Source organism: Vanacampus margaritifer, chromosome 2, assembly GCF_051991255.1.
Source record: "Vanacampus margaritifer isolate UIUO_Vmar chromosome 2, RoL_Vmar_1.0, whole genome shotgun sequence".
Lineage (NCBI taxonomy): Eukaryota > Metazoa > Chordata > Actinopteri > Syngnathiformes > Syngnathidae > Vanacampus > Vanacampus margaritifer.
The window spans coordinates 2159036-2181010 of NC_135433.1; the positions used below are offsets into that span (position 1 = coordinate 2159036).

Consider the following 21975-nt stretch of genomic DNA (forward strand, 5'->3'; position numbering starts at 1 on the left):
GGAACGCACCCTCCGGTCCACCACCCTGGTCTGCCATTCCAGAGGCACTGGCCTCAATGTCCATGTGATGTTGTAGAGGCGTGTCAATCACGACAGAATTTCCTTGAAGCCGTCCGGAAGTCGTTTTTTTTCTGTGGCCTCACCGAACTCCTCCCATGTCCGAGTTTTTGCCTCAGCAACCGCCGAAGCTGGATTGCACTTGGCCAGCCGGTCATCTGCCTCCGGAGTCCCACAGGGCAAACAGGCCCGATTGGACTACTCTTTCAGTTTGACGGCATCCCTCACGGTTGGTGTCCACCAGCAGGTTCGATTGGCCGTCTCGACAATGGAGGCGCGGAACACGGCCCACTCGGACTCAATGTCCCCCGCCTCATTAAAATGAGGCAACTTTGTATTTATTTATTCCTACAGCGTTTAGGGCTAAATGTAGTGGTAATGTTTAATTGGGATAAGGTTTATGAGGGGGTTGGGGTTAAAAGGGTGCCCCTAGGCCCCCAAAAAAGTTAAAGCTAAAAGAAATTTCAAGCACAATTTAAAAAGCATGGTCAAAACAATGATGAAACTGCAAAGATTCAAGATGGAAACATGATCTACATTTCATCCCTTATATTGAACTCAACGCTCAAAAGTAACTGAAGTACTGCAAATCAACATAAGACATTTAACATTCTTTTTATTTGTTCCTCTTCCAGCATAGTTTGCTTGAAGGGCAGCTCAACATATGATGACATTGGCGATTTAAATAAATAGCAGACCCCAAAAGTAGATGTGGCAAGAAACAAAAGTTCATATTCCTTCCACTCAAGTTTTTCAGGTTGAGGTGGAACTGCTGAACTCCACCTGCATCACAGCCGATGATGATGATGATGACGACGACGACGACGAAGACATTTTGGCGCACCAGGATAAGGAGTACAGGCTGTGACATTGTGCATCGCAAAACAGCAGCTGTAGCAGTCCTTGTTCAAAATCTGTTGAATCCATCAACAAACTGTCAAGAAAAAAAAAGAGATCACAACAAGTGTGTCAAAATAGCTCAATAAGAGGTACGAGGGCATCTCTTTGTTATTTGGGGAAAGGACATTTCATTACACAACATTTTCCTTTGGCAGCCATCTTTAGTCACTGTCAGTTCAATTCATTGCACTCTATCTATCTATCCATGGTGGAGAAGGACATAATACCACTAAGTGGTTAAAACTACAGCCTGTTTTTATCAAGTGACCTAAAAAGGCTGCTTAGTGACCATTTAAAATTCATGCTTTGTGCTTATAATTTATTCATGTGCAACAATCATGATTTGTGCGAATTGGTCTTTTATGCACACCAACAAATAGTGATACCCAATTTTACCTCTTGTATTTAAAAACAAAAAACATTGAGTGTGTATTCAAATCTATAAACAAGTACAGGTAATAAAACATTTCATGCTGGGCAGTTTATTTTCCAAAAGGGCCACATGAGAAATTAGAATGGCCAACGTGCTCTAATGTAAATGCCATTAATACATTATTAAATATTGGCCAAACTGCTGCTCATTATGAAGTGCGTGGAATTAAATTCACTGCCACCACATAGCGATCGTATTGTATCTCAAATTTGCACTTATAAGTCAAAGAAAAAAAAATCTTTCTAATGATGATTCATATTTTTGAAAAAACACCAAGTGGAGTCACTCAAGAAACCGCTGCATTTTTAAAAAAAATATTTAACGTACTTATCTAGCTACGGCAAAGGGGGACAGATCGGAAGGGCTGTCAACTTGTGACTGTGAAGACAAATTCCTTGTGGGTTTTGCTTTTACATACTTAGCCAATAAATCTGATTCTAATTCTCATTCGTACAAGTAGTACAAGAGTTAGAAGTAGTAAAGTACAAATCAAACTGATAGCTAGCTAGCTAATTCCAAAATAACATGCAGGTATTGAGCGTTTTCTGTGCTCACCCGTTTGCCACTATTGGTCTTTCTTGAACTTGCCGCCGATGTAGGGAACATAGTCCAAAACGAGTCGCCAATCTGTGAAGTGGACCACAGCTACGCCGCCCACTGTGCCCCAAACAGCCAGTGTTGGTATCCTGCGAACAAAACATTCAACACATTCACCAAGTTATACCTCTGGGATGGGTAGTTCTATTGCGTGTTATCCTGCACAAGTATTTCCCAATCTTCATTGAGCCAAGGCACATTTTAAAAGATAATGGTAAATGCTCCAAAACTTGACCTGATCAATAACCTTGACACTACATGATTATAATAACAATAAACACGTACAATCATGCTATAAAATGTACATCAATATATTTTCAAATCGAAAACGTCGATGTTAAATTCCTGACGTTAATGACCTCAGCTAGGCTAAATGCTAACTGCTAGCTGACGAGTTAAGAAGCTTCCGTCCGCGAAACGCTCACCTCAAATGTGTTTTTGTTTTTCATGAAAACAAAGTTTGCAAACCAGAACCTTACCACGACTTAGCAATGGACACATATTTCTGTCCGATCACTTTGCTCAACATCGTTCTTGTGTCCTCCTCGTCCTCACGCGACGTGCAGATAGCAGGCAGGGAACTTCCGTTTGAGGTTTGCTCACTTTTCAATCCAAGCAGAAAGGAGACATCAGCCCTCTAGTGGACACATGGCATCTCTTTTTTCTTTCTTTTTTTACATGTTAAAAAGCACTGTAGTTATTATAGGAATGAATAGGAAAGCATAATTTATTTGTGAGGAACAAAGAACCGGAACAGCATAATAATAAAAATGTAAAGTACAAATATTACAAGTGCATTCCAAGAAATTTGAAAATCTGTCAGGAAAAGCCTGCTAGAACAGCTGAAGATCTGGGTAAATCAGAACACATTATCTAAGCTGTGAGTTTGACCCTCAAAGATTTCTTATTTTTATTTCATTTGAGATGTACAGGTTATCGGTTACACGCTTAGAATAATTTTTTATATGATTTATCATGGAAATTTTTTTTTTTAATATCACAAAGCTGGCATTTGAACAGAGGTGTGTAGACTTTTTTTTTTTTATATCCACCGTGTCTGTATATGACTGCAAAATCATTTTGTGAAGTGTTTCATAGGTCAGGGGTTTATGAGACAATGAGACAGTGAGCTCTGCTATTAAAAATGGCACATTTATTACTACATTACTGTTATATACACAACAGCTGTCAATATCTACTTTATATATAAAAATAGGAAACTGGAGGCACTTTGAGGACAAAGCCTACATAGATATTGCCCTCAAATATTCATGAAGACAGAAAGAGCTTTAGCAAGTCATTTGTTGCGGATGACAAAGTTTTCAAATAAACAATATTGTGTTTTCATACTTGCACGATTGTAGAAAATTGCTTTACATAAAACATATGTTCTTTTTTTTTGCATTATCGGAACAATTGTTTTTAAATGGAAATCAACTCACAGGTTATTCAAATGGCACAAAGGTAAATCAAACATTGTTTTTTCCAGCTGGTGCATCATTCAGCTGTACCTAGGTTTACGTGACAGTCCAGGACAAACTCATATTCAAATATAATCAATCCACAAATGAAAGGTTGAAGTCGGATTCTGTGTCAAAGTTGTGGCATCAATAAATTCTTGTTGATGTTCTTGGACTCGTGCGTCAAAGCAACGTTTCATAGTCATACTGTATAATTATGCGCGGAACAGAAGTGTTCAGGCACTAGTGAGTAACCGTCACCAAAGAAAATGACTAAGGCCACCCTTTATGCATTTGTTTGGATGAATTCTCTTATAAGAACGTTGAAAAGGTGATTGTGGCGCCAACGTCTTTCACTTTCAACTCAACTGGCGTACACAAAGAAATCCAAATAAAAATGGCGGCTTTGCACCGAAACAAACAAACAAAAAAAAGATAGATAATAATGATCACAACATGTGACAATACAAGCCAGAATTTGTCATTTCTAACATTTCCAAGCACCTGGCACAACACAAAACAGCTCACTTTGTTCCCGCAATTTAAAAAAAAGTCTTCAATTTCAACAATGCAAACAAAGAAAGAGCATTCCAAATGAAACAAAAACAAAAAAACACTAACGCTTAACTATCTTACAAAGAAAAAAAAAACATTAAGCAATTCTACAAAAGGAAGATCCTTACAAAGAGGCTTTGCAGTTGTTCAAAATGGAAAAATAACAACAATAATAATAATAATAATAAAAAGTCAACCAATGGCAATCGAGTAAATGAATAAAGAAGGAAGCCTTACAACTCACCGTCCCTTTTAATACTCGATTATTTTTGTCCCACAACACAAACTTTGTGAGATGAGCTCGTCGCTGGAAGTTGTCGACGACCTCGTGATAACATGTGACCTGATTGGTCCAATCACAGAGGACAGCTGGAGACTTCCAAAACTGGCAACAAAATGGACCCTAAGTAATCATTTGTCATCTGCTCTACATACTCCATAGTAAAAAAAAAAAAGAAGGAAAAAAAAAAGGGTTTATTTTTTTTGCAAATAACAATTTGTGGTGTGATGGCTACATAGTAAATTCTGTACAGTAAATGTGACTCTAAACAGAGTCGATTTGGTCCCACACAGTATTATTAGTATGTATGAGAGAATTTGCCTAGAGAGATTTTGACTAAATTTGACAAGTTTATTTAAAAACAAAAACAAAACAAAAAGTTACACAAGGGCCTTCAACCTTCAGCTTGGGAGACACTTGCCACCACCTGAGCGATGCCACTCCTGTTTGCTTAAATCCAAAAGGAGACTAAAAACAATGGCGCTAACGAAGATTCCAGCTGACACGAGCAATCGGTAGGAGCTGCATGGCTCAGAGAGTAAGTCTCTTCAAGCTGTGGGTTTGTTCCTCGACCCTTGAGTGACTTTTGTATTTTACTCTCTTCTAAGTGGAAATTTTACTCTGTTTAGAGCGGGACCAAATAGACTGTTTAGAGTCAAATTTACTGCGATAAGAAAGAATGTTAACAAATAAAAAAAAACATGTCATTTTGCTAAAATAACAACAAATGTCCTCTTGTGAGTGGAGCGTCCAGGATGGCTGCTAACGAACACCTGCTGTGAGCAGTGGCGTGCGGCGTACTGACATGCAGACGCTCTATTTGTATGGAAGCCCCGCCCACCAGAGGTGGCAAATCCAGGTCCAGAAAGTTAAATTCCCTGCCACAGTTTGGCTTTAGCTCCTAGTGCTAGCTAGCTAGCTAGCTAGCTCGCTCCCTAGCAGGTAAACAAGCACCATGGGAGCTATCTAGAGAGCTAGCTAACTAGCACCTGAGGCTAAAGCCAAATTGTGGCAGGGTTTTTCCTTTTTGGACTTGGATTTGCAACCTCTGCCGCCCACATATGGAGACGGGCTTATCCGTGGAGGCTCTCCTCAGTGGTGCCGCTACCTGAGGCAGTCTGTCAGTTCCACTTGCATGGCAGTGAGTTGTGTGGGATCCCCCGTTTGCCAGGAGGGAAGAAACAGCACATGGAAGTTCACCAGCCGGAACCCCCCCCCCAAAAAAAAAATGTTGCCATCTTTCTGACTATTTTGCCAATCTATGGTACGATGCATCTAAGACCTCCTTTACATGTGGGAATGCCACATATTATAACGAGAATACAAAATCCCCGTCTTTGCTCACAGGACAAATTGATTCCAAAGGACTTTTTGATCCAAACAAGTTTGCTCCCAACATATAAAGCGTTTTTTTGTCTTTTTTCCTTTTCTCGAATGTCTTACCAAAACTTGATCATAAGAATGTCCCCACCCACCTCAGTGTCCTGGAGTGAAAATCATGTCAATATGAATACACGGTTGTCTCGCTGTGGTTCGTGTGCTTGTTTTTCGCTGTGGCCCCTTTTGACGTTGACGAGGCGCCGTGTGCCTTCCAGAATCTGCACGGAGGTGCGTTAAGGCCACGTGTTCAAACATCTTCTAGTTAACAGGAGCTGGAAGGAAAAGATTTGGAAAATATGTTGGCTACATCTGCACTAACATAAGATCAAAGTAACAATACAGTGGTACTGCGACTAACGAGTTGAATTTGTTTCAGGACCGAGCTCGTTTGCTCACATATGAAATCCTTATTCGCTATTTTCTCCGGTGAAATGAATTCAAATGACATTCATGCGTTCTTGCTCCCCTAAAGCACTAACATTTCTCTTTTAACATGTTTCTAATCATGAAAAATAGGGCTGTCTTGTAAAATATAAACCGACAAGAAAAAGTGATTTAAAAATTTTTTTTTTAGTTGCCATGATGCTATATTTTGTTTTTTAAACCTAGAAGAGAAAAGATATGCAAAATGTGCTTCCGTAGAGTGGCCTCCAAACAAGACGAGGGCTTTCACTATTGATTCTTTTTAGAAACAATTATTCCATCGATTAATCAAATAATGGGACAAAATGTTATTTTGCATTAAAACCATTTTTCCCTAATTACTGTTTATTACTTAATTATTGTTGTCCCTTTAGTATTTTTTTGTGATAAAAACCAACAAAATATCAATTCAACAATATCAATGAGAGGAATTGATGTTGTACTTATCGACATGTTTGAAACTAATTCAGTCATTGTTTTCCAAAGTAAAAGTAAATGTTTGCAAATGTCTTATCTTGATTAAATATAAAATATAATTAATCTACTCTAATGAAGCACAACAGAAATGAGAGAATAATTACTGTTGAGAGACTGAAATTGGAGGATTTGGACAATTTTAATTTAAACAATGGCTCTAAACAATTACTTGATTATTAAAATAGTTGTCGATTAATTTGATAATCGCTTACTTGATTCATTTTGACAGCTGTGAACCAGACAATACTGACTGCCACTCATCAATCTTCAACAAATTCAAGGTAACATTAATACTATATTACTATAATGCTGTCTTGAAATGAACACTTGCAACCTGGTACAAATTTGTAGGGCTGGGTTTTAAAAAATCGAATAATTGATATTGAATCAATTTTCCTTTTCGAGTGTGATAGATTCATAAAACCATAAATCGATTATTTTAATATAATTTTTTTTCCATTAATTAACAAGAAAAGTAAATTTTTAAGGCCTTTTTTTTTTAATCTGACTGTTTTCCTGAAATGTACTATTCACATGAATTTAAAATTATTTTGTTACATTTATGAAAGACCTGACTTAATGCACTTTATGACAATTCAGAATCTTTTCAATTTATATTTACAATTATTGAATCAGAATTATTAAAACATTTTAATCTCATCCCAGCTGATGTCAATGTAAAAATGTAAAATATGTATGTATTAATGTAAAATAAATCATTTAACCAGTTACTGCCTCTGCAAAGTTTAATTTGGAATGTAATGTTTGTGGAGTTTTTTTATTTATTTTATTCATGCCCTTGATATTTAAGAAGAATTGATGTTCCATAATTAATCAATATCGGATTGAATTGAAGTGAATCGAATCAAACTGAACTCTTGTGAATCGAAATGGAATCAATTGAGGAAATTTGAATCGATACCCAGCCCTACAAATTCGTTGGTCTAAAATCGTTGAAATGAATACCATAGGCGGCAGATAACTAGCGTGCTAGCATGGCTAACATTAGTTGTTTTTTTCTCATGTTGCTTCACAAAGCAGAGAAGAGCAGAGAAGTAGCTACTCCTTTTCTGGCAAATAAGCACTTTTGGTATCGGACAACATTTTGATTTCATTGAGAAAAATTCTACTGTTATTTTAGTTTTTACGTCTACAAATGTTCCTATGGAGCACACAATTTTTTCTCTCTCAAAATGATACATTTATAGAGCGGTCGTTGCCATGCCATGATTGTGTGAAACTGCCATATTTTGTCTCCCGATCACGCGCAAATGTGATTGTGCCGAGCTGGGGCCCTGGCAAGTCCAGCCACCACCACTGTACTGCGTAAGCATGAAGGCAAACCTTGGAATTACATATGGCTTATGGGGTTGTGCCCATCACCTCCGAGACCTGCGGCCATCTGCATCTGGGGGTCCACGCCTGACACTTTCTCCTCCTCTCTTCTCTTGAGGCAGGCGGCCTTTGGGTTGAGATTACGCTCTTTACAAAAGGTACATAAACATCGATTAGGGCAACCCGGATCAACAATTTGCTTTGGATTTGACACGAGTGGAGCAGGGGAGAGAGGAAAGGTGAAAAGCCAGACAGGAAAACCAGAAGTTGGATGAGAAGAAAGCAGCTATCTATCCTTCCTCATATATTCTCCCTTTTCTCCAGTTAATAGAGGCGTGAAAAGAGAAAGTGGGTGTTACACAGAGGCTGAACATGACCTTTAAGAGGAAATGCCCCCCCGGGCTCTCGACTGCTGAGGTCACAACTGGATTGGCCGACCTACCTCGCACCTGCTTCTCCAGGCCCACAATGACCTGGACGGCCTGCTGCAAGATGATCAGCTTGGTCTGGGCCTTGTCGCTCTGCAGGTGAGCCTGACACATCCTGCCCAGCTCTCTGAAGGCTTCGTTTATGTCGCGCACTCGCACCCGCTCCCTAGCGTTGTTAGCTTGGCGCCGCTCGCGCTCCCTCTGCTCCTTCTCTTCGGCCGTCAGGTTCTCATCGCTCACTGTGACAAGGCTGCAGCCGGGAGGAGAGCGGTGGGCGGGGCTGGTCAACAAAGCCAAATCACTACGCTCGCGTTCGGATCATTCGAGGTGCAGTGACAGCACGTCGCTGGAGGGCGGTTAGTCGCTCTACATTTTCAAAGATCCTCCCCGCGGGTGAGATGAAGACACATCCCAGTGGAGTGGGCCGGGCCAGAGAGCAGCTGGCGGATGTGTCTTTCGACTTGTCTGTTACTTTTTACAGGCCACGCCCTGATAAACACCGTAGTCCATCAACAAATCCAATTGTGAAGGGTCACTGAGGTCCAGGATGGAAGTTGAGGGGATCTTTGGACATTTCCAGCAGAGGGACAGAAGATATGAGGAGGGTGTGAGAAGTAAAGCGCTCTGCTGACTACAGCGCAGAAAAGAAAAGAGAGATAAATACATCACAAGTCAATGTATTTATCGCAGAGAGGCGAAGAATAGCTCACGCGCGGTTGGCATCTGTGAAAAAGAAGTTGGGGGCGTGGATGGAGAAAGTGAAATCAAACACAAAGCGGTATAATGAGCGCGGTTATGTTGCAAGGACATGCGACACTTGAAGGTTCGAGGCCTGTTAATACACACCACAACATGTGTGCTACTTACACTTAAAGGTTTATCAAAAGCCAGGATGCCAGTTGTAAAAAGCCAACGTAACAAATGTGTTAGTTAGGGATGTAACAATAACGGCAACATCGCGATATTAAAATTGCCGCAATATCATCATTGTCATGTCAGGATAATAAAAGCAGCAAATCTGTTAAAAAGGCGAGGTTGTATTCCATTTGTGCGGTTCTAGCACCCTCTCGTGGTGAGTTTATTTTTAATTAGGCATGTTTTGGCCACTGCGGCGGTTATTAGTGATAGACCCATATGGTTTTTATTATGAGTAGTCAAGGAGGCCAATAACCGATATTCATTTGCCATAAAAGAGAAAATATTAGCATAAAAACAAACTTTTTCTTTTCATTTCAAACATTTAAAGAATTGATAGCTTTGTTTAAAAATTATAACAATTGCAGGGAGCAACCAGTGTCATCAGCATGTGTTAAGCTAAATTAAAAACTAAGCAAGTAAATAGTTCCCTAAAGTTTTTTACTGTCGATAAAGTTTTCCCAAATTTCAACATAATTTCTTAATTTTACATCTTTTTTAAAATAAAAAGTGTAGAGTGTTCCCAGTGTCAGCGTATTTTTTTTTTAATGAAGTCAAAATTTAAATAAATCCATAAATGCAAAGTTCCTGGAGCTAATTTGGGGGTTTCGTCAAAGGTTCCAAAAGATCTTCGCAGACTGTGAAAAATTGCCTGAATATGTTCCAAATGTCTTTGCGACAAGTAAAACCTGTCTGTGAACATCTTAAAAAAACAAAAACTCTAAATTCGCTACGTTCGCAAGCATTCACTGCTCAGTGAGATACTAGCTTTATCGGCCTTCAGATTCGCCCAAAAAAAAGGAGATATTTGCGCATTTTGCCAAATATCGGCACTGATAATCGGCCCGGCCGCTGAGCCAATACGCGCACATGACGATGACATGTAACATGACACGGCCAAGTCCATTTCTTTGTCACTGCTGTTATTATGTACAAAAACACAACACTGTGTAATCCCCCCCCCCCATATGACCTTTTTCTTTATTATTATTATTCTCTACAATTATTGTGAATTTTCATACCGTATCGTGAGCTTTGCTTTTATCATCAACCTCCCACAATATCGTGATTGATATTTATCGTATCGTTACATCCCTAGAGTTAATTAACTGTTAGTGTGAGAGAAGCACAGAGACATGGAAGAATGGGCCAAATGTAAAACAAGGCAACACATACTAGATCATCACACGACACACACATCCAGCATGTGCTACCAACAGGAGGGGGGAACCAGAACCAGAACCAGAGAATTGGTGTGTTTCAAAAACAGTCACATAGCTTCATGTCCTTATTCCCTGTCCTCACTTTGGAGGTGACTTCAAGGATGAACTGCGTGCTGGAACGTTCGCTGATGTCATTTATGTCATGAATGAAGACAATTGATTCGAGCTAAGTGGGTCAAACAGGAACATGAAGCCATGTGAGAGTTTGGCTTGTCAAGAAGACCTTCCCCTCCTCCTCTTCCTTCCTCCCTCCCTGGACACCCACTGACCTCGGACTTGCTGCTCCAGGTTGAGAATAACGTTAACGGCCTGTTGGAGCACGTTCAATTTAGTCTGCGGTTTCTCATAGTTCAGATGGAGCTGACACATGCGGCCCAGCTCCTTAAAGGCCTCATTGATGTCCCGCACGCGGAGCCGCTCGCGGGCATTGTTTGCCATCCTCCGCACTTTCTCCCGCCCAGCTTTAATCTCCACTGGTAGATCTTCATCGTCATCCTCATCAATCAGACTAGCCAATGGCAGATGAGGAGGGAAGGAAACAACAATGTGGGTACAGTTCAAGTCAACTTTGTATGCTAAATGTAGCTTTTTTGACATCATGAAAAAAAACATTGTTCCAAGAAATGAATACTAAGTACTTACGTACTTATTTAAACATACTCATAAATGTCTGTTTTGCAAATTATTAGCCAGAACTTTGAAGTACAGACGCTCCCCTACTTACGAACATTCGAGTTACGAACAACGGTACATACGAACATGTCTGCGCGCATGCGCGCATGTCAAAAAATGTTCGGAAAGAGATGCGGTAAGTTAGATTTTTTATTGCGCACCTTTTTCCGAGTACTGTAGTGCTTCTTTCCGCCGCTAATACCGACGCTTGGCGCTGTGAGAGCTCACCCAGCATTGGAGGCTCAGCAACGTGTCGAGGAGGAGGAAGAAGAAGAAGAAACGCCTGTCGCTCATAGATAAAGCCATCGCACTCTTCGAGCAGCAAGACCCAAATATTGAACGTTGCACAAAGGTTGCAAATCAAATTGAATGATGCCACAGTGCTCCCGCATCATTTATGATGAAAAAAGAAGAAAACTGTGCAATCGTCGTTAGATCGCTTCTTTCGGCCAGTTTCTAGTAAATCCTCCAAGGAAGATACTCATCAACCCTCATCTTCTTCTCCGCGACCCTCAACTTCTTCCTACATTGAAGTTACGGAGGAGGAAGTAACTTTTGAAGCCCATTCCAGCGACGACGAAGAACCTCTCATGATATAAAATCCTCCTCTTCCTCCATCAAATCCATCGAGTACATCTTCCAAAAGTAAGTTAAACTTCATTTTATTTATCTTATTACGTACATGTACATACTGTGTGTGTCTCTCGCTCTCTCTCTCTAACATACGTAGTACAGTACTGTACGTATTCTCTTTAAACATAAATTATAATACAAAATATAGCACTGAAGCAACTTACGAACAAATTCACCTTACGAACGATCGCTCGGAACGTAACTCGTTCGTAAGTTGGGGAGCGTCTGTATACATAAAAGTTCACACTACAGTAGAATTGTTTTACCAATTTCCTCCTGTTCTCTGAAGCAGTGATTCCCAATTATTGTGCCATGAGAGCTCATCAGGTGTGTCGCGGGAAAATTATCAATTTTTTTATTTATTAGTTACAACAAATAATACATCTTTGTTTAACCATCTATGCTAATCATGTGACAGGCATAATAATGACAGTAAATGCTCTTCCACTAGATGGCAGAAGGTAACAATTAACCTGTGAGTCCACTTTTGTGAGATTTTTATATATATTTTTTCATTTAAATATATACATTGGCTCAATAAAGGTTGGAAAACACTGCATCTGAAATGTCTTGGTTCAAACAAAGTAGAACAAAAGGTAGTTCACTATTAACAGAAGGTTGAAAATATTTCTTGACCGCACCAGGATACCAAGCTATGAAACTTGTATTGATAAATGGCCGTAAAAGTCATACAATAAAAAATGCACCTTGTTTGAAGAGCAATCAGCTCTCTGTTCTCATCCTCTGACTTGTCAGTCACAGAGCCGTTTTCCTCCTCCTCCTCCTTGTTGTTGTTGTTGTTCTCTCGTTTGATGTCGCTGGAACGATTATGGCCAACCAGACCTGCAAACAAAAAACAAGGAAACAAGGAATAACGGATGAGTTCTGTGTGACAGGAAGGAGAAAAGAGAGAAAGTCTCACTGGTGAAACCTTCATGCTGAGAGCCTTGCAAGGCAGATGAAGAACTGTGGTGCCCCAGTCCTCCACTAGAGGGCAGGCCAGCAGAGTCTTCGTGGTGATTGGAGACCTTTAAGACGCAAATAGTAAAGCATGTTGACCATGTTTCAAGAACAAAAGCTTTTTGCAGGCTCCATTTACGAGTCTCACCATTGCAGGCAGGCGGCTGGTGAGGCCGAGGGCGGCGCTGTTAAAAGCTGACGATAAGCCCAAGCCGGATGCAAGCAGACTTTGCATCTCGGCCAGTCCTGGTCCTCCTTGTCCGCTGGCATGCCGTTGAAGAACGTGAATAGCTTCGTCCAGGCGGTCCTCCAGTTTATTAGACTGCAGAGATGGGGGGAGACAAAAATAAAAGCGATGACGAGCACAAAGCACAATGAGATGACATAATCGACATATATGGCTGAAAAAAGATCGAGCTGTTGGTCACAATGGCCTCACCATGCCCTGAATTCCACCATGGAAGTTAGGTGAAGGTGTAGCCTGTCCAGATGACCTCGCCCACTGGGAGGCAGAGCCTGTGGAGGATTCAAAATGCTTTAGTCACATAAAACAAACTCTCGTTTTTCTCCATTAAGCAACTGCGGATTTACAGTGGATACTTCATGAACTATTTCGCTCTAAATGTTGAAAAGGCAAAGTAAACATGTATTGAATTCAGTTCAAGTGTTCACTTCTCCTCCTTTCATCTTGTGCCACTCACAGGATTTGATGTGCGATGATGTCACTCCTGGACCAATTGTAAAGACAAATAGGGAAGTGACACCTCCCACTTTTTATTTTGACTGTACTTTCCCTTCCTCTCATAAGTTATATTTGGACGGTGAGCGTGGCTGAGAGCTCATTTGAGGGTTAAGTTCTTATGTTGTGTTTGTATAGAAGAGTACCATGGTCTGCACTATTGACAATTCCAATACATTACACTTTGAATGGTAAATCACGAGGCTACAAATCTCATGATGTCTTTCTTGAAAGTAGTTTATCGTTAAATCAAAAAATGCTTACTGACCTGAAGCGGCCTGAGGAGAGCCAGAGGGGGTGGATGGGGACGAAGAATAGCCGTTACTGTTTTGGTCTGAAGGATAGATCTGTACACAAACATTTCTACTTTCAGTATGATAAATTGCAACCACAGATAACCAATGACTATTAACTCATTCACTGCTGTGGACGTTTAAATTTGTCAAATAGAATCCAACCAAGTACGTTATTCAATGAATAGGCCAGGAAGATAGCCTTGTCCAGCTTGTCTGTAAAATTAAGGTTTGGAAATGATTGTAATGATGAACAGATCTCTGTAGATGGCGGTGTTGCATCGCGTTGGATTTGAAAACAGTGCCGCTTTTGAGGTGAAGATGAACAAGTTTAGGCACCTCGCACTCGTATGATATCAGGGTTTTTCCTGTGTACAACATCCAGAGGCGGCCACCTCCACCTAATTTGCTCGCCACCTCCAGCCTGAGCCACTGATATTTCTCAACACAGCACTCCAGCTGTGTTGATTCAACTCGGCAGCAATGCATTCTAACTGCAGTTGCAATTTTGAGCCATTATAGAGGCGCTATATCAACAGCAGTGCACCGGAAAGACCTGAAGCAACAACCGTAGAAGAAACAGGTTTCTTTTTTTCCTTTTTTTTTTTTTAAAACTTTAATGTACCAAAGAAGAAACAGATCATGGAGCAACCGTTGCACACTCCCATTTCCTGGTTGCGAGGCAGAGGTGGCGCGCTCCAGCCATCGCCAAAGTCATAAAAAGTATATAGAATAAACATAATGGTGTTTTACAACCACGCTGAACTATATCTACAATTTATTAAGAACTAGTGGATGAATTTTGAATGACTGTGGTTAAACAATGGCAAAAATTAACGGCAACCATGTATTCATATAATTTCTCATTTCTAGTCACTGATCGTAAAATGGCTGGTATCGGTAGTCATCCATCATAGTCAGGGTGATACCACCTCTGCCTGAATTTGAGCCAGGAAAAACCCTGGATATGTTTGGCATTAACAGAGTTTGTGTAGTGGCAGTTAGTAGAACGAGTGTGTTTTGCAATCATGTGAAAAGATGACCCAGTGAAGTGGAGTGAATGGAAAATGGCACGTAAAAAGCCACATTCAAGGCATGCGGTGAATCAATGTCATTTACGGAAATGGTTTCTTTTGCCAATTATTTTGCCATCAAAGAAACTTTCTCAGTCTTGTTTTTGTTGTTTTGTAGTATTAATTGTCACAAAAGCAAATATATATTAGTGTTAAAGACCTGTTCTACTTGACAAAAGCTGTCTTGTCCAGTGTTCAATTGCTGATTGTTTAAAGCTATTGAATGTACTACTGCCACCTGTCGATGAAAAATGGAACTCACATACACTTCTTCAAATGCACAACATGCACTTGACGTCACATCTGCAGACGGAGGGCGGGAAATTCGAACCCAAATCCAGTCTGAAAACTACTTGCCAGAGGCATGCAGGAGTACCAATTGTGAACAGCTAAGGTGTTAATCTACTAATTAGAAGATGCTATAGTCATAAATGGTCAAATAAAAAGGCTACTGTAAAGATATTTTGGGGGAAAAAGTTCCATATAGCAGCTTTCAAAATTGAAAAAGCTACAAGTGTCTACTATTTTTGGATGGGTTCGGTGCTTATATAGTCTAAAAAAAAAAACAGTCCAAAAGCTGTAAAACGGCTGTCATTATGGAGAAACCTGCAATAAAAATGGCTAGCAGGAAATGAGTGAAGGTTATAAAGAAGTATTATAGTGTGAGAAAACATTAACATGGATTTGCATCTGTGAACAACTTACAGAAGCCAGTGCTTTCCCAATCTCATCTCCAGAACTTCCAGGTGCTGCTCCTCGATTGGCTTGACAGGAGGAGAAATGTTTTTATTTTCTGATTAAAATGTGCCAATTCTGCGATATGATACTTTGGGTCTTGTGTATCAGTACCAGCAATAGGGAGGGTGTGACCGGGGACGCCGTAGCTGTTTGAGCCAGAGTGGAAGCCGGCCGGATGGTTCCCGTTGACCTCACTGCCATGAAGGGGGTAGTTTTGTGGCGAGAGGGGCAGCGGTTGCCGTTTCTGGGACGCAAAAGAGACCAAAGGATTTGATCAGATCAAGCAGGCGAAAGTCCCCAAAACACAAAAGGGTCAAAAAAGAGAAAACAAGTCCAAAAAGTAACCGTAAAGGCTCACCAGTCTGTCTTGGGGGTTGATGGCCGTGAAGGGACCATGTTGGCTCAGATGGGCGGAGTTACCCAGCATGGAAGGATAACCAGGTTGAACCATCGACCCAGCAGAACCCCATGGATCGGAAGGCGGGTGGAGGCCTTCTGTCAGGGGGCATCAAGAGACAGAGGAGGGAGCCGCCCGTGTGTGTGTGTGGGGGGGATAACCGGCCACAGGAGATGAAAAGACAATAAAAGGCACATATGAGACATGTCACATTAGTTTGATGACTTTATCCAACCGTGATGCGCCAGGCACATGGCAAAGCACCTTGAGTCACCCCATTACGATGAAATGTGAAGCTACTTTATAAAAAGACGTTTGTAAACTCTGTCGGTGCCACGGCATTTTTTTTTTGTTATTTCAACACAATGGACAAATAGAAGTTGTTGTGCCATCTCTTGATTGAACAAACCTTGGATGTAGAACGGCGGTGTGTAGATGCTTCCTGCTTTTGAAGCCGAGTAGGCCACCACATTGTCCCTGTTAAAATCCTCGCCTGAGGCACAAACCTAAAAACAAAAGACAAAACTCAATAAAGGAAAACTTCCACCATTTTATCAGGGAATGATGAAAGTCTTTTACACCACTTGGTGTTGGGGGGGGGGGGGGTTTCTTTTAAAATACATCCATGACCTCACTGAGTAATTACTATTAGCTACAGAAAAAAAACTTCATTTCACTACTTGATTACTACTTGAGTTGGAGAATGCTTTGAATCCTAAGCACATAGAACCGAAAGACCACAGGACAGGAGTTGCAGTTGGAAGGTATATCAGCCGATCCACAAGAACAAAGTTACCAACATCTTTCTTAATCCAAATGACTGTCGATGCAAGCCAAACTCAACTCAACCACACTGGAGTTTTCTTCTGTAATTTGATTAAACAGAAAGAAAAAGGAGAGGAAAAGGAGGGTAGTGGAGAAGAGGGAAGGAGAGATGCACTCCTAATTACTGAACCATCTGTCGAATCCTGGATGGCGGCCAACTCCACTGGCAGCTGGGATGGAGGGGTGGGGGAGGGAGGGAGAGAGAGAAAGGGGAGAGCTGTTGTTCGAGTGGGTGAGAGGGAGGGGCTGCGGGGTTTGAGGCGGTGGTGGGGTGGTGAGCAAGAAACAGAGAAGGGGAGGAAATCGGGCCATTAGAGAGCGAGACTGGGAGGGGGGAAATGAGTACGAATTTCCCTCAGTGATCTACACAAACGCGGCTGGCAGAAAGGGAGGAAATGTGGTCACAAAGTAGAAGGGCCCAAAAGTATGACACACTATAAATACACTACAAATGAGCGACTGGCTCAATGAGTGGCTCTACCACCCCCCACCCCCCCCGTTCCCTTCTTTAAATGACTGGTGCAGATACACAGCTGTGCGAGCTAAAATATACTGCATTGGTGCAGTTGGACGGTTTTGCAAGCCACAAAGAGGCCAGGGATGCCAAATGGAACATGAAAAGGGACGGACGGGATCTGAGAAAACCCGACTCGGATGGACCGCGTGAGATATAATTCTGAGTGTTCGCACTTACCGAAGAGGGCAAGCCGGGGGGCACCTTCCGGATCTTTTTTGGCTGCGCTTCTGATGGGAAGAAGAAAAACAAAAGAGGCAAATAAGGGGTCAAACAGCATAACTGCACAAGTCACGGACTATACAGTCACACATACTGTACATGCCTTCATTTGCGCAGGGCTTACTTTATATGCAAATCCCTTTGACATCTGACTACTGATTGAGGAGGAAACGGTTTCCCGATACTTATCAGCACGTCAAATCTTTTGACTCATTACCGCCCAAAAATTGTACACCAAGGCAAGTTTGCTGGTAGTGAGATATATCACTGTCATCTTAGTCACTTTACATCATTTTGTGGGGTCTTGCATGCATGAAATTAATCATATGCAGTGTTGATGATTTTGTATACTTATATAACCAAAATAAAATGTACTGCAGTGTCTTAGGTGCGACTATCTGTGATTTAAAAAAAAAATTATATTAGGGGTGTCAGGCGATTAAAATCTTTAATCGTAATTAATTGCATTGCTATTGACTTCAATAGTTTATATACTCTTGTTAACATAAAAGTGGAAAAATGTTAAACTAATTGAAATATGGCTGTATCTTTCAGTCATTGATACAGTAATTTCATAATAATTCATAAAATTTAGTTAAAATGAACCCTTACTGCCACACGTTATCCAAAAAACAACCCCAACAGTGCCAGCCGATTTCAAGCATTTTAAGTCATCTTTCAAGGCAGACTATTGTGTACTTTGACTATACAAATATGCTGCGTACCAAATGAAAGATCACGTTCCATTCTTTCATTAGAAAAAAAAGTAAATTTCGACCTCATTCCGTTCTTTAATAATCATTTGAGAATAGATCATTTAAGTGACATTGAGCAAAAATTGAAAAAGAAAAGGAGAAAATAAATTTTCTGCACAACAGTGACTTTGACACAAATATTTTTTGTTTAGTGACGCTCTGTGAATTAGATTTAATGTGACAAAGGCTTTGATCATTCACATCATCCTTGAAAACGTTCTATTTCCGAAGATCCGCCATGTTTCACTGCAATTGCATACACCGGCAGAACATTGAAAAGAGATACAATGCTGCCATCTGCTGGCCATAGTTAGTGGGTGTTTGTGATTTCGCAAAGTCCATTGAGTAGGCAGCGCTGCGCTTCAACTTCCACTGCCCGTTGAGAAAAAAAACCCCGTAGCAAACGTTAAATAACATTTTTGGCGGCATTCATTTGGATTTTAGTAAACGTCATTAAACGTTTTTGGCGGTAAAAGAGTTAAAAAGATGTACTGTACTGTAAAAAACTAGTGTGATATTGATTTGTGTTGAGGTCATTTTTCTGCCACTAGATGGCATAATTGCATTTGTCAGACGGTGACAACTCAGTGCATTTCTCTCTTCATATTATCTAATCTTGAACATTAGGTGACTTGTGAAATTGCGCAAATTTTTTAAATGGTAAAATACGACTTGACCCAAGTCTCCACAAATATATGCATTATTATTAAAATCATTATTGCTAAATTTTGATGTGGATGTATCTGCTGCATTGCAGCTGGAATTCCCTCAGTACAGGTTTTTCAAGTAAGGGGTGGTCATTAATCGCACATTAAAAAAATTTGTGCTGTTAAAGGAACTTTAAATTAACTCAAAATGAACGCGCTAAGTTTGACACCCCCAATATTTATTTTAGCAAATGATACAAATGGTAAATGTGCTCATTTTTGTCGCTGCCATTGTGCTCTGAAATTTTCACATGGTTTCATCTCTTCAACTGATTTCCACCTAATTGAATATATTCTTATCTGATGTGAATAATCAACCACGGCACCTGCAGTGTTTTTGCTTCACTTGAAGTAACAGAAGTGAGAAGTTCCTGGTACATCAAGAGAAGAAGTGATTACACAGACACTTCAAATGAGATTAGAATACTGAAACTCTTTGACATCTGATGAAAATTGTTATCGCACTGAAAGGTAAAGCATTGCGTCTTTTAAAATCTTACCAATGGGGTCTTGTGCGGGCCGCCTGCGAGAGTTGTTGCTCTCATATGAGGAATAAAACTGGGAGGTGGGCTTCACGCCAGAGGGGGACAGCGCATCAGGACTGGGCATGACTATCTCACTGGGCAAAAAGCCCGGCTACCAAGGATGACAAAAAATAAAGGTTCATGTGTAAAATATCAGAAAATGGTGGAAGAATTTTTCTGAGAGTGTAAAGAGGGATGACTTGTCTCGCTAAACAGATTTACCTGCGTTGCAAATGGTGAATAAGGGCCTCTCTCAGCCTTCCCTGCTGGAAGAACACAAAATGAAATTAGGCCGTGATAGGGAAAATTAGGCATTAATGTCAACATTAAATCCTAGTCTGGCAACTGCCCCGTCTGCATATGAACGCCTCGCATCTGCCGAGTGGATTGTGTGCGATGTGCAGTATTTATGACTGCGGCCAGCAAAACAACAACAAATTGAGCCATTATAAATGGTTCAGCGGCAATTGTGCCTGTCTCCCCTCCCCTCCCCTCCCCTGACAGTTAAACAGAGGGGAGCGATAGGCCAATGTAATCCCATGGGAGAGCCTTGTGTTTGTGCATGGGTGCCCTTTATAACCCCAACACCCCATCCGACCCCGCATACACGCCCCACCTCCATATTGAACACACAGAATGGAACACAGTGCTCCTTCACAACGTCCCTGATTATCCCGCCGCCTTCACCCACCAGCACCTAAGCATGAATATGCCTTGCCCTTAAGTGCTGCATGTATGTAAATGGCAGGCAAACACGGAGCGGATTCATAAAGATTTACGTCGCGGTGACTGTGTCTAATGCGAGGAGGGGAACATTCCCAGATATTTTTTGGGGGGTGAAGACAGCTGCTGTGTCGGTCTTCTTCAGCTGCGAAATTCAATGCGAACACGCTTACCAGCAATCCCTGCGCCAAACACGGTGCCAGGTGCAATGCCAGCTTGCTGGCTGTAAACGCCATCTTCGCCAAAACACTGTAAGAGAAGACGACACAAAGTTGAGGGATTCAAGCAAAAATGTCGCCACAAACGCGTGGCTGCAGACGACCACAACAGATCCCGCTTGACTTTTCCTGCATTCCAATAGACGAGTGGATGAAAGCAAAATGGAGGCCTACCTAAAGCTAAAGATGATCAAGTCAACTTGATCTCAATTACATTTAACTCATTCACTGCCATTGACGGCTATAGATGTCAATTTCAATTAGTTTAGCATTTTTTCCCACTTTTGTTAACAAGAGTATGAAAACCTAGGAAAAAAAATATTCTACATTTAGAACAGATATATAAAATTAGTGATTAATTGTTAACTAGTTAACTAGTGAAATCATGCGATTAATTACGGAAAAAAATTACGCCCCAAATTTTTACTTTTACTTTTTAAAGAAAAAAAAGAGAAGATTGTTAAAAATTAGGGGCGTCAGGCGATTAAATTTTTTAATCATAAATAATCGATGACTTCACTAGTTAACTCTTGATTAATCACAAATTTTATATCTGTTCTAAATGTACACTAAAAAAAAATCTAGGTTTTCATGCTCTTGTTAACAAAAGTGGGAAAAAATTTGAAACTAGTAGAAATAGTTCAAATGAATTTTTGACGTCTATAGCCGTCAATGGCAGTGAATGAGTTAATGAGCTTGGCTACGGAATTATTGCATACTACTGCTGTCTGCTTATATACACTGTCTATAAGTAGTTGAATTAACTTGCCACCTGGTGTCCTCATCGTGAGAATGATTCCCGAGAGACGCAGCCACCACATCCAAAACATCAACACCAAAGAAAACCTCATTCTTACCGTCAACTATAATTTCAACACGTGGTTATTTTAATATGCGTTATCGATATTTAATTAAGGATGTGCCGATCACATCTTTTTTTTGCACCTGACGCCGAGTCATGTGATTTTGAGTATCTGACTTCTGATCCGATACCTTGGCAAAGCAATAAGAAAACAGACAGCAAAAACAAAACTTCCTCAATAGTCTTGTTTTATTTATTAAATAAAAGTAGCTCAAGGCCAACATGATAGCTTGTTTTATATGGATATATAGTAATAACTAGCGCAGCTACGGTTCAAACCAAGTAAACAAATAAATCCTAGTACTCGTGGGGACGTCTTTTTCTGCCTCTCGTCTTTTTCCCGCCACCACACAAACACAAAGCGTTACAGTGTGAAATATAAAAGTGCCGGTAAGCGTGTGTCTGATGGCTGTCAAACGTGTGCTACATGTGTATTTTTTATTAGTGTGCGTCCATTTGAGCCAAGACAAATTAAAAGGCATCTGTACAAAGTTGTCAAGCGGTCAAAAATGAAGATGATACATTTTGGCTATATGTTTTATGAATGAACTCAAAAAGTGAGGAATAGATGTTACTCCACATTTAACCCTAACTGTGTTAGAAAGATATAACATCATAAGTAGGCATTATTTTACTTTTCTTACCCACATGTGTGTA

The 21975-nt window shown here is 40.6% G+C and overlaps 2 protein-coding genes across 17 annotated transcripts in view; both read right to left on the reverse strand.

Annotated features, from left to right (window-relative positions):
• Positions 1-656: 656 nt before the first annotated feature.
• uqcr11 (ubiquinol-cytochrome c reductase, complex III subunit XI) lies at positions 657-2634 on the reverse strand. 2 transcript variants are annotated; one of them, XM_077556809.1, is made up of 3 exons: positions 2467-2634; positions 1946-2076; positions 657-971 (listed from the first exon to the last, which is right to left on the reverse strand). In XM_077556809.1, exons 1-2 carry the CDS (start codon positions 2514-2516, stop codon positions 1956-1958), a joined length of 171 nt encoding a protein of 56 aa, XP_077412935.1. In that variant the 5' UTR covers positions 2517-2634; the 3' UTR covers positions 657-971; positions 1946-1955. The 2 variants fall into 2 exon arrangements, with proteins under 2 accessions (XP_077412935.1, XP_077412934.1); XM_077556808.1 differs by having other exon boundaries at positions 657-991.
• A 484-nt stretch (positions 2635-3118) lies between these two features.
• The window catches only part of LOC144043316 (transcription factor E2-alpha-like), a 29333-nt gene continuing 10476 nt past the window's right edge, over positions 3119-21975 (reverse strand). For 2 of the 15 annotated variants that reach the window (XR_013291085.1, XR_013291084.1), the window contains 15 exons: positions 20412-20487; positions 19738-19781; positions 19492-19627; positions 17488-17537; positions 16378-16474; positions 15930-16066; positions 15683-15815; positions 15539-15597; positions 13736-13814; positions 13168-13244; positions 12877-13050; positions 12691-12796; positions 12476-12611; positions 7907-8575; positions 5918-5934 (listed from right to left, as the gene is read on the reverse strand). Coding sequence is in view for 11 of the 15 variants with exons in the window: in XM_077556796.1 (XP_077412922.1) it covers positions 5925-5934; positions 7918-8044; positions 10733-10971; positions 12476-12611; positions 12691-12796; positions 12877-13050; positions 13168-13244; positions 13736-13814; positions 15539-15597; positions 15683-15815; positions 15930-16066; positions 16378-16474; positions 17488-17537; positions 19492-19627; positions 19738-19781; positions 20412-20487 (1680 nt within the window). In the remaining 4 variants the exon portion in view is untranslated. Of the gene's footprint in view, positions 5935-7906; positions 8957-10732; positions 10972-12475; positions 12612-12690; positions 12797-12876; positions 13051-13167; positions 13245-13735; positions 13815-15538; positions 15598-15682; positions 15816-15929; positions 16067-16377; positions 16475-17487; positions 17538-19491; positions 19628-19737; positions 19782-20411; positions 20488-21975 lie in introns of those variants that run through there. The other 13 variants (XM_077556801.1, XM_077556802.1, XM_077556807.1 and 10 more) reach the window with 13 other exon arrangements.